Source organism: Cebus imitator, unplaced genomic scaffold (assembly GCF_001604975.1).
Source record: "Cebus imitator isolate Cc_AM_T3 unplaced genomic scaffold, Cebus_imitator-1.0 Scaffold1171, whole genome shotgun sequence".
Taxonomy (NCBI): Eukaryota; Metazoa; Chordata; class Mammalia; order Primates; family Cebidae; genus Cebus; species Cebus imitator.
Window position 1 is genome coordinate 6,054 of NW_016108486.1, and position 13,617 is coordinate 19,670.

The 13,617-nt window shown below is 32.9% G+C and overlaps 1 protein-coding gene across 1 annotated transcript in view; it reads right to left on the reverse strand.

Annotated features, from left to right (window-relative positions):
- The window catches only part of LOC108298887 (complement factor H-like), a gene marked incomplete at its 3' end in the record, with an annotated part of 19,006 nt that extends 6,012 nt beyond the window's left edge, over positions 1–12,994 (reverse strand). Inside the window, exons 1-6 of the mRNA XM_017521408.1 lie at positions 12,771–12,994; positions 11,423–11,605; positions 11,133–11,312; positions 9,639–9,815; positions 2,442–2,624; positions 1,792–1,977 (exon numbers count right to left, since the gene is read on the reverse strand). Of these exons, the coding sequence (XP_017376897.1) occupies positions 1,792–1,977; positions 2,442–2,624; positions 9,639–9,815; positions 11,133–11,312; positions 11,423–11,605; positions 12,771–12,972 (1,111 nt within the window). The remainder of the gene's footprint in view (positions 1–1,791; positions 1,978–2,441; positions 2,625–9,638; positions 9,816–11,132; positions 11,313–11,422; positions 11,606–12,770) is intronic.
- Between the last annotated feature and the right edge of the window lie 623 nt (positions 12,995–13,617).

Sequence of the window (13,617 nt, forward strand, 5' to 3'; positions counted from 1 at the left end):
TACATGTGCAGATCATGCAGGATGGTTGCACAGGCACACACATGGCGATGCGGTTTGCTGCCTCCATCCCCTGTCACCTGGCATTTCTCCCCATGTTAACCCTCCCTGACCTCCCCACCCACCGCTGTCCCTCCCTTGTTCCCCTCAATCCCATTACTGGGTATATACCCAAAGGTATATACACTAGATATATCCCATTTGCTGGGTCAAATGGAATTTTTATTTCTAGGTCCTTGAGAAAGTGCCACACTGTCGTCCACAATGGTTGAACTAGTTTACACTCCCACCAACGGTGTAAAAGTGTTCTTATTACTCCACATCCTCTCCAGCATCTGTTGCCTCCAGATTTTTTAATGATTGCCATTCTAACTGGCATGAGGTGGTATCTCAATGTGGTTTTGATTTTCATTTCTCTAATAATCAGTGATGATGAGCATTTTTTATATGTTTGGTGGCCTCATCTATGTCTTCCTTTGAAAAGTATCTGTTCATATCTTTGCCCACTTTTAGACGGGTTTGATTGTTTTTTTCTTGTAAATCTGTTTCAGTTCTTTGTAGATTCTGGATATTAGCCCTTTGTCAGATTGGTAGATTGCAAAAATTTTTTCACATTCTGTTGGTTGCTGGTTCACTCTAATGATTGTTTCTTTTGCTGTACAGAAGCTCTGGTGTTTAATTAGATCCCATTTGTCTATTTTGGCTTTTTTTGCCAATGATTGTGGTGTTTTAGTCAGGAAGTCCTTGCCTATGCCTATGTCCTGAATGGTTTTGCCTAGATTTTCTTCTGGGGTTTTTACGGTGTTAGGTCTTATGTTTAAGTCTTTAATCCATCTGGAGTTAATTTTAGTGTAAGGTGTCAGGAAGGGGTCCAGTTTCTGCTTTCTGCACATGTCTAGCCAATTTCCCCAACACCATTTATTAAACAGGGAATCCTTTCCGCATTGCTTGTTTTTGTCAGGTTTGTCAAAGATCAGATGGTTGTAGATGTGTGGCATTGCCTCCAGGGCCTCTGTTCTGTTCCATTTGTCTGCGTCTCTGTTTTGGTAGCAGTACCATGCTGTTCTGATTACTGTAGCTTTTTAGTGTAATTGGATATCAGGTAGCCTGATGCCTCTGGCTTTTTTCTTTTTGCTTAGGATTGTCTTGGCTATGCGGGCTCTCTTTTGGTTCCATATGAAGTTTAAGGTGGTCTTTTTCCAGTTCTGTGAAGAAGGTCATTGGTAGCTTGATGGGGATAGCGTTGAATCTATAAACTACTTTGGGCAGTATGACCAATTTCATGATATTCATTCTTCCTAACCATGAGCATGGAATGTTTCTCCATCTGTTTGTGTGCTCTCTTATTTCCTTGAGCAGTGGTTTGTAGTTCTCCTTAAAGAGGTCTTTTACATCCTTTGTTAGTTGTATTCCTAGGTATTTTATTGTCTTTGTCAGTCAGTTCTTTATAGCAGCATGAGGATAAACTAATACAGATAGGTTTAATTTCACTAGATGTTATATTTTTAATGCCAGAATAAAAAAGTGATTCTATCATTAAAAAATAAAATTAACTGAAATAGAATAGATTCAATCATGCAAAAATTATTTTAATGGTATAATAATTTTATATATTTATATACTTTTATTTATATTTGTATATTATAAATATATATTTATATATAGCATTTATATTTCTATATATTTATATAATTTTATATATTTATTATATATATATCTCCCCTCACTTTGATAAGAGATCATTTTTAATGTATTCTACTGTAAACAGAAATTGAGTTTTCATATTGTCCTAACCTTCACACTGAGGTGGAGAACTCCATTTTCCCATAAAGCATGTTATTTCAGTTTCTTCAGATAGCCTGAAACCATCTTCACAAGTAAAACTCAATTTAGTCCCATGTGCATAACTTTCTTCTGAAAATTTGGATGAATTAATGGTTCCATTTTCTATGTGCGGTGGTTGTGAACACGAAATTTTTTCTAAATGAAGAATGAAAATCAGTGTCAAGAACAAATAAAATATTTAAATTGAAATATAAAATCAAACACTATTTTGGACTTTCAAATGAGTATAATTTGACCAAGTAAAATTATTTAAAAACAAAAGCATATTAGAAACTTGCAAAGATATATTCCTCCACCATATCTATGTTACCATCTTCTTGTTCAATAATCCTCTTCATTCATGTCCTATTCATCATGAGGATTAAAATATGCATGAATGGAAATGTTATCTGACATTTACATATTATTGCAAATTTTAGCGGTATTTTGTTCAGAAAACTGAAAAAGTGGTGATTGATTAATGTGCCTAGGTCCTAATTTATTGTGTCTGGATAAAGTAATAGACATAGAGAAAGAATGTCTCTCTTACTTACACAAAGCACAACAGAGTATTAACTTCATTTGAGAGAATTATGTAAAACAAATTATACACTACTGACCAACACAGCGTGGTACTGACTTCCATCTTCCATCTTTGCACATAATTTCTTCTCCTTCCTGAATCAGATAATTTTCTTGACACAGAACAGATACTTTTTCTCCATCTTGATAATTCAATGTGGTTGTAATATTCAGAGAATTAGGAATCTGAGGTGGAGGTGGGCATAATTGTACTTGTGTTGCTAAAAAATATAAAACATAAAAAAATATGTATATATATATATAAACATAGTTAACATTGAAATAAAAATATTAAAATTGGGCTTTTTTATTAAGAATCATAATTTATATGATTAAATAGAATATAAAATTCAATAACTTTTATAAATTATGACCTATTATAATCGTCTATGTATACATATATTATACTTTTCAACTTTGTAATGGTTATATTAAATAATAGAACTTTCACTTGTATTGTCATAGACTTTCTTATAGTTCTTTTGTACATTCTTTGTATAATAAATAAATTTTGCATAACATATATAATACCAATTTTAATTATTTTGAAACTTTAGAATGTTTTAATGGAATTACACACTCTTAATTACACACATTAAATAAAAATTGATATCTATTATCAAATATATCAGAATTGGATTAAAACCATCACAAAATGTTCTGCCAATGGATTCTGATTAGCCAGAAGCAAGATTATATTTAGGTAATAATCAATTTGTTACTGACACTTGACTAACATAAGCATTAAGTATATTCACTAGTGATTTATAGTATGCTATTTAAAGTTTGGAACTGCTGTCAAGCTTTTATTTACTACCTTCTCTATACAGTTTAGGGAAAGCCTGACTTTAGTTATATAATCAGATATAAAGACACCTCTGTAATCTCACAGCTGAACTCCTGTTAAACTGTGATACATCAGAAATATCTTATTTTTTCATAATATGAAAATGAAGCATGCCCTGTTTGACTGATGGAGGAGTTTGGAAGCATCTAGGAGCATTCAGCACCCTATAATTCCTTGATTCTGCTCTCTCCTATCAGAGTATGCTCTACTTCACCTAAAGCTTTATGTAAGCATATTATAGGAAATCATGGCAATTATTTCAATTGTCTGATATTTTGTTATCAATTCAGGGAGATATTTGGGTGAATAAAACTTCATTAATTGTTATTTATAAGAAGTTCATTGTCTTTTTTGCCTATAATAATTAAAGTACTTCATATTTTGTCAAAAGTATTTTGCCTTATTTATGTTTTTCAATATTTTAACATGTTCCTAACATTCTCATCAATTTATTCTTCTTAATATTAATGATCAACTATTTATGCTTGAATAACTCTTTCCTTCTATTTTTGTTAGGTGTATGTTCCTACCGTCTAGATTATAGTACCTGTTGTTTTTGTTTTTTCTTTTCTTCTATGCATGTTGTAATGCTAAAACACATCTAGGTTTCAACCATATCCCATTGATTTTAATGTGGACTGCAATCATTATTATTTAATTTAAAGTATTTTCTGATACTAAGTAATTGAGAGAGATTGTTTATTTAACAAAATTGTGACACGGTATAGCCTAATTCTAAATTTAAATTTGAAGACCATTGTGACCCATTATACCCTAATTCTACACTTAGTGTGTATGCATATTTCTTTTCTAAATAGAACGATCAGCAAGTAGACTATCAGTTGTGCAATTTAAAAATGACTGTTTCAAAATACTGAAATTTTCCTGGTATACTTTCACAACAGAATTAAATTAAAAACCAGCAAAAATAAGTTATCTAGATAAACAAACATTTAGAAATTAGACTATAAACTTCAATACAATTGATCATCAACAGACATAGCACAAGACAAATGAGAAAATATTTCAAATAAAATAAAAATACAGCTCCATGTTTATCCCCAGAAAGGTTTAAGTCATCCATTAAGTGCTACAACTTTTACAGTTACCTCTAAAAGGACTCCATCCCGAAACTCTTAACTCTCACAGCAGTACATACTAGGAATATACCAGTCTGCTTAGATCATAAAGCAAAGAGGTGGTCTTCAGATTGCATGTAAAAACACCAGAGGCGACGCCAAATTGGAGCAGTGCAGAAAAGGGAAGAGAATGTTTGATTTCCATTTCTCTCCAGAAAGGGCTTAGGGCACATGCTTCCACTGGCTACTTAATAACCTGGCTTCTATAGAGCTTGCACAGGGCAGCTAATGATGTAAACAAACAATAATCTTCCCACAGCCAAAGCCAAAATTTGGGACTTCATGAGGCTCACCCCAATGGTTAATTCAGATTTCCCATTCTTCCTGGACCAAGTTTAGCCATGCCTTCAAATGTCATTATGTCTATAGCCCTGACTCAAGGCATTGTCTCCTTAATAAACTCACTCTGGGAGATGATAGAGATTTGCATTCCTGAAAGGCCCTACATCACAGAATACAAAAAGGTGGTAATACAATGAACTCATTTTCAGCGGCAGCTACCTCTTCAGGGTCACAGTGTGCAGCCTGAATATTAGTACAGGCATTAGCCACAGGGTCCTTACCTGGTGGAATACGGAGAGACTGTGAGATAAGCCCCCACATTTATTCTCACTATGAATGCAGAAAGAAGTGAAATACACAGCCAATGCCTCAAAATTTTCAGCTACATGCAGAGAGCCTTGCTGCTACCTTATTTGTGCCAGGTACTGACAAGATGTGACACATTCTGACCTCCAGAGGGCCACCAAAAATAAGAGACAGCAGTATGCACAAAGACTTGAGAGGCACATGAAAATTTTTGGCTGGAAAAATTAGTGAGATCTTTCCACTATGTGATGCCAGTCTGATAAGACTGAGAAAGGCCATTGTTTTAACCATTGCACAGAAACACGGTGAGTTAAAGAAAAAAAAAAAAAGAAACAAGAATATACTCCAAACCAAGGAACATGATGAGTCTCCAGAAATTGACTTGAGGGAAGTGGATTTACTCAAGAGGGAATTCAAAATATGGTCATAAAGATACTCACTGAGGTCAAGATAGCAATGCAAAAACAAATTCACTAATTCAACAAAGAGGTTGAAAGTATTTTAAAAGTACCAAATGAAAGGCACAAATTTTAGAATACTATAAGTGAAGTGAAAAATTTTAAACAGGTATTCGTCAGCAGACCAGATAAAGCAGAAGAAGGAATTAGTGAACTTGAAGGCAAATTACTGAAAATCACCTAATATGATTAGCTAAATAAATAAATAAATAAATGTGAAGCTAGCTTAACATCCAGATGGGATGCCATCATGTGAAATAACATATGCACTATCAGCATGTAAAAAATAGAATGAGACAGAAGGAAATAGAAAACATATTCAAAGAAATAATAATAGAAAAATTTCAACAAGTTGAGAAGACATGGAAAACAACTTCCAGAAATCACAAAGGAAATCAAATAAGTTTAATAAAAGATGCTCACTTGGAGATAAAACACAATCAAATTATCAAAAGTTATAGATGAAGTGTTGAAAGCAGCAAATAAAAAGTGAATGGTCACATAAAATGGAATTTCCACAAGACTGTCAGTGGATTATTCAACAGAAACCCTGCAGAACATAAGGAAGTAGAATGGTATACCCAAAGTTCTGAAAGAAAATTACTGCCAACCAATAATTCCTGATTCTACAATTCTGTCTTAAAAACAAAGGAGTGAAAAAGTCTTTCTGTGGTTAAAAAAAGCTGAGAGAGTATAAGGACACTATTTTGCCTTTCGAGAAATGCTAAAGGGATTTCTTGAAGGTGAAAGAAGAGGATACTAAATAGTAACATGAAGATGTTAAAGTATAAAAATTACTAGTAAAAGTAGGTATGATATGAAATCCAAACACTTTAATACTGTAATGGTGATGGGGAATTATAGCTAGCATAAAGTTAAAGGGCAACGCTACTAAGAACAACTGAAGGCACAATACTTTGTTAAGAGATATGAATTCTAGAAAGATGTAAAGTATGCCATCAAAGATAAAAAACGTAGAAGGAGCAGAGTAAGATTTAGAGATTTTATATGTAATCAGAATTCAGCTGTTATCAACTTAAAATAGACTTTTAAAAGATATGTTATATAAGCCAATATGTAATCAGATTTCAGTTGTTATCAACTTAAAATAGACTTTTAAAAGATATGTTATATAAGTCAAAGGATAACCACAAAGCAAAACCTCTAATAGACAAAAGTTAAAAAAAAAAAAAAAAAAAAAAAAAACCCTAAGCATACAACTACAGAAAGCTATCAAGGCATGAATAAAGCAAGCAAGAGAGATAGAAACAAAGAATTTAAAAAAATAACAACCAAAACACAATTAACAAATTGCCACTAGTAAATCCTTACCTATCAAAAATTACTTTAAATAAAAATGGAATGTATTCTACAATCAAAAGGCATAGAATGACCAAATAAATTAAAAATTAATACCCATTTATAAACTGCTTACAATTCACTTATTTCACTGTATCGTACATTCATAGATTGCAGTGAAGGAATAGAAAAAAATCTATAAAAATAAAAACTAAGAGAGAACAGAGGTAGTTATACTTATTTCAGAAGAAATAGACTTAAAGGAAAAAATTGTATAAAGGAACAAAGAAGGTTATTACATAATGATAATGGGGTCAATTCGTCAAGATAATGTCACTGTTGTAAACATATATATGCAATCAACATCAGAGCAACTAAATATACAAGTAAACATTGAGAGACCTGAATGGAGATGTGGACTGCAGCACAGTAATAGTGGGGATATCAGTACCTTACTTTCAACATTTAGACATATCATCCAGACAGAATATCAATAAGAAAACATTAAACTTGAACAATAATTTATACCACACAGACTGAACAGAAATATAAAGAACATTCTACATAACAACAACAAAACATATTCATCTCAAATGCACATGAACATTCTTCAGATTATATCATATGTTAGGCCATAAAACAAGTCATCAAATTCAAGAAGACTGAAATAATATCAAGTACCTTTTCTGACAACAATGGCATTATAAAAGGAGAAGTCAATAAAAGGAGGCATTATGGAAAGTTTTGAATTAGGTGAAAATTAAACAATGTGCTCTGAAACAACAATGGGGTCAAAAAGTTTAAAGAAATTTTAAAATATCTTGAGGAAAAGAAAAATGGAAACAAAACATAACAAAACTTGTAAAATGCAGCAAAAGTAGTTCTAAGATGGACGTTTATAGGAATAAATGCGTAAATCATGAAAGTGGAAAGAACTCAAACAATCTGATACTACACCTCAAAGCAGCAGAAAAATATGAAAAAATTAATCAATCCCAAAATTAATAGAAGGATCAAAAACATAAAGATCAGAGCAAAAGTAAGCAAAATAGAGCCCAAAATCTACAAAGTATCAATGAAAGAATTGGATTTTTTAAAAAGAATCAAAATTGACAAAGCTTTAACTAGAAAAACTTTAAAAGAGAGATATGACTTAAAGGAACACAATCGGAGATTTTTTTAAAAAAGGAAACATTACAACGGATGTCACAAAAATATAAAGAATAATGAGACCATTATTAGCAATTAAATGCCAACAAATTGGATAACCTAGAAGAAATGGACACATTCCCAGACATACACAGCCTACTATGATTAACGCAAAGAAAATAGAAAATATGAACAGACTAATTATGAGGGAAGAGATTAAGTCAGTAATAAAATATCTCCAATCAAAAAAAAAAAAAAATCCAAGACCTAACGGCTTAATTGCTGAGTTCTGCCAAACATTTTAAATGAACTAATACAAATTCTTCTAAAATGACTCCAAAATTTTGAAGAGGAGATCACTTTTCTAACTCATTCTGGTGGCCCAGCATTACCCTGAAACCAAAACCAGAAAAGGACACAACACAAAAGGAAAACTACAGGCAAACTCCACTGATGAACATAGGCACAAAAAAGCCTCAACATTACACGAGCAAAACAAATCCTACAGCTCATTAAAAAGATTATTCACTGTGATCAAGTGGGTTTAATAAAAAGAATGCAATGGTGGTTCAACATCGGCAAATCAGTAAAGGTGATGCATCACATTAACTGAAAGAGCAATAACCATATGATCATTTCAAAAAACCTAAACAGAAGTGCTAACACTATATAAAACTCAAGAAAAAAACTGTAAACCATGTACACTGCACTGCATGTATGTTATTTGCTTTTAAGGACTCTAAACATATTGAACTGTTGATAGTTGATTAGTTTTTGTATTAGTTGTTAATGCGTTCTGTATATTCTAGACTGGCAGACATTGGTAAAAATATTGAGGCCAGTGAGGCAAGGAACCCCACAATTGGAGAGCAAAATACAGATATGAAACACGGGAAGACTGGAATAAACGCTACACTGTTTAAGTGAAACTCTATATGTCAATATGACTAACTTTTCAAGATAAAGAATAGATTAATAGATAAATAGATGATTGGGGAAATGGAAGAACAGATGGATACGTAGATGAATAGGTAGACAGACAGGTTAAATAAATGAATATATAGAAATAGATGTAGCTATGTAATACATACACACATATATACAGATACATAGTAGTTACTGTCATAGACAGAGGTATAGGCACAGGAACATTTGTTGACAAGAAAAGGAATTAGAAGCACTGGTCCCCCAACAGTAATGATGACATGTAATTTTAAAAAACCATTGAATTTATGCCTGTTTTTTATACTAAAGGTAACTAATTCACATGGCACAGCTTGTATTAATTTATTGCCTTTGTTTTTAAGTATAACATAATATAATTGAATTTTAATAATGGCTATGTTTAACATCATGCAAAATTTCTGCACATTAAACAATTAAGCTCTCATGAGCCTGTCCAAGCCATCTTCAGCACAGCACTGGTCCTAGCACACAGTGAGAATTCAATAAACAATTCATACCTATTGGGTATCATGTTTATTATTTGGGTGATGAAATGATCTGTACACTAAACTCCCGTGACATGCAGTTTACCTGTATAACAAACCTGCCCCTGTAACCTTCAACCTAAAATAAAAGTTTCTTAAAAAGAAAAAAAAGAAAGAAACTGTTTTCATTAGTTTCTAAATTACCTTCCTGGTTCAGGAGCATTTGTAATAATAAATACCTAAAGCTTTTAAAAGATACAAATATACAAATCACTTTTCCAAATGAAAAATGGAATACATTTTTTAAAACAAAATAAGAGCTTACTTGAGCAGGTCATTTCCGGATCCCACCTTCCGTTTACACAGACTGAGTGTTTTAGTTCATCTTTTCTAGTACATCTGTACCTTATGTTAGAATTATGATCATATTCTAACTTTTTGGTTGAATTTCCATCAATTATAATTAATGGTGATGTTTGGCACTTCTTCAGTTGATCTGTTGCTATACAATGAAAATATTTGTATTAAAATTCTAAGAACCAAACCAATTATTACATAAAAATAGTTATAAAGTTTATAGTATTCGCATAGTAAAATTATGACATATCATTATAAATTTCACCAATCAAGTTACTCCTGATCACATTGCACCAAAATGCTATATGTAAAAACATAAGCCCTGTATTCTGTCGCTGAGATGTCAGAGAGAATATCTATCATAAGATATTTTGTACATTGGGAAATGCAAAATATCATTGGCTATTTCATTGGATGAATAAGTAGGATTGAACATTTAGGACTCTTAGAATGCAGGACCCAGGAAAACGTTAGGAAATAACTCAGTTTTAGAGAAGTGTAAATGAGAATCCCCCAGATCTTCCCAGTTGCTCATCAAAGAGACAAGATGATTTAAAGACTTGTAAATCCCTAGTCACAGTGTAAGTGACATGACTACTTCTTGTCACTCAGTTATACTACTGACATAGGAGGCCTGCGGCCCACAAATCCTGCAGCACATTAATTCATTTTGGCTGATATGGAACAAACTGAAAACTTATCACTTTTGCAAGCTTAAAGAGAGAAAATATTCCTGTGGGAGACTAGTAAGCAGATATTTTGTCAACTTTGTTTCTTTGCTTTTCAGTACCTGAAAGGAGTACCATATAATAACAACAGTATTTACATAAAATAGTTATATTTTCTTGGTCAGTAGTACTCATATGTAATTATATGACAATTTTTAATTTTTTTTATTTTTTAAATAAAGAGTTTTACACTGTTGCCCAGTTTGGAATGCACAATAAAACTCACTGCAATCTCAAGCTCCTGGCCTTAAGCAATCCTTGCTTCTCAACCTCTATAGTAGGCGGATTACAGGCAGGCACCACCACACCTAACTAATTGAAAAAAAATTTTTATAGAGATGGGGTCTTGCTATACTGCCAACACTAGTTTCAAGCTCCTGACCTCAAGCAGTTCTCCTGCCTTGGCCTCCCAAAAAGTGTTGGGATTATAAGGGTGAGTCACCACCCTGGCCTCACATGAAAATTTTATAAGTAAAACATTACTTCACACTTTTAAAGATACACAATATTGATATCAGAGGCAGAAAGATTCATAAAATTACATTTCTAGCTTTATTTTTTCTCTCTAGACACATAGTGAACTATAAACAATATGCAAAACATTGATTTCATTATATTGAAGCCTGGACATGTTGAGGTATATCTGTAAATTTCAAAAATAGAGTTGTAAATTTTGATTTTACAATAAAAATATTAAACTTTATTAAATGTTGATTTAAGAAGTGTATTCTTACCCACACACTGAGGAAGTTGGGTCCATACTCCATTAATACATGTAATTGATCTGTGCCCGATCATTGTAAATGTTTCTGAGCAATTCAACTCCACTGAATCTCCATAGTAATAGGGAGGAGAAGAAGGCTGGGCATAGCCATGTTCAAGTTCAGGTATATCTCCACAGGTACTCTCCTCCTCTATTTAAATTTTACAAAAAAGTTTTTTTTTGTGAAAACATAATTTATGTGTTTTACATACAAAATACCAAAGTTTTGACAAGTTTATATATTAATATTTTATACATTACCAATACACATTGGCAAAGCTGTCCACTCTCCATCAACACATTGAATTTTATTAGGCCCCTTCATTAGAAATCTGGGATTGCAGTAATATTCCACCACTTCACTGTGTGCATATTCTTCTTTCTTTGTTTCCTTAACGTCCCCATTGAGAAGTTCAGGAGGTGGACCACATGATTGTACTTGCTCTATAGTAGAAATGCTACGTAAATAGTGGTTCATTTGTCTGTTTCATAATATAAAAATCCAGTAAAATGGAGAGACTTTCTTCTTTTATTTATGAATTCTTCATTATGTAACTTACTATAGCATCCTCAGACAATCAAGAATGGTGTTCATACTGTATTACATTAACTAAATTGTCATATTGAAGTCATATTAAAATGTTAAAGTATGCTGAGTCTTTAGATCCTTTAAAGATGCAAGAAAACCAATTAGCAAATGGGGTTATGAAAATCATGTTAATTTTTACATTTCATGGAAACATTTTATTATAACATTTTGCAAAACTATCATGACTGAGGCAGGCTTTGAACAAGGTATTTTAAATTGGACTAATCAATACAAGTAATTGAATTTAATATAAGTGGCTTAAATACTGTTTAGACACACTCAATGAAACTTAAGTTACAGCCCACACTACACAAAATGTTCAATGTGGATGATGACGTTGCAGGCAAAATGAAAATTAACAAAGAACTCCCTGCATTGCCAGCCACTGCTATGGTTTAGATGTTTGCCCCCCGCAACACTGTGGTGAAACTTCATCCACAATGTTTCAGGTGGGGCCTAATGGGAGACGTTTGGGTCATAGGTATGGTTCTCTCATGAATAGATGAATGACCCCACTCAGGGATAGTTTTCACTCTATTAGTTCCTGCAAGAGTTGGCTCTTAAAAAGAGCCTGTCACCTCCCTGTTCTCTCTTGCTTCTCTCTCCTCATGTGTTCTCTGCACACACTGGCTCCTCTTCCCCTTCTACCAGCAGTCTGTGGCTCTCACTGAATGCAGACGCCCAATCTTGAATTTTATAGCCATGAGAATAGTGAGCCAAATAAAATTTTTCATAAATCATCAAGCCTCAGTTATTCCTTTATAGAAACATAAACATAAAATAGACTAAGACAGACAACACCTATGTGTCTAGGAATACTTCCAGTACATTGTTCAAGAAACAGTGGAGGTTAACTTAAGTAACCAAACCTCTGGTATTCACTTCCAATCCATATCCTACACAGGCAAATCTTTGACTTAATTCTTTAGATTGCAGATGATAGAAGCCCAAACAAAATTAAGAATTAAAACTATTCAAAGTTTTAATTCTTGTTTCAGCAATTGTAAGATAAACATTCACCTTTACACATTGGGAGTTGAGGGGACAATCCAAAGTGGTAGCACTGAACTGAATTAGCTCCAACTATGGTAAATCTTGGTTTGCAGGAGAATTTCACCACCTCTCCAACTTTAAACTGGTCCTTCTTGGGATCAGGAACCAATTGAGCATCGATTTTAGGAAGACTGCATTCTCGTTCTTTAAAAAGATAAAATAATTTCATAATAATATATAATTAATTATTGTCAAAGTAAAGATTACATGGGCCACAATAGAGTGAGGTTGGTGTTAGGTTATGCATACGGAGGGGCATCAGATAAATCCTTTTCCATGAAAAGAACGCTACATATTATGTTTTATACGCTGTGTAAATTGAAATAAAACTTTATGAGAAATGTTATGGTATTAAAATGTGCCTGTTCTAAAAATTAATTTAGAAATTCAAATTATTTATGATGAATCTACTTCTAATCACTGACATTTATGAAATTGAATGTTATATGTTTCTAATGAAAGTATGAAATTGCTCTCTCATATTAAAAAAGACTGAGACTACAGTTTTAAAGTTGCAAACATAAACCAGAATTAGGGCTTTTGAAAATAAGTTGGCTGACTAAGGAGTTTGGACAACAGTTCTCCTCAGAGAGAAGAACCAAAGTTACAGGTAAATGATCATAACTTGAAAAATATCAAAGACAGGGTGCTGGAGCATAGAAGAAAATCCTGTTAAGAAGACAAAGCACGGAAAAAAATAGAAGCAAGAGCCTGGCAATGGTTGATTAGGATCTGGGGACTTCATAGAAAGTGTTGGTAGGAGTCTTTTGGGCTCCCTGCAGATCAGAATGTGCATCCAAGCTGTGAGAGAGCT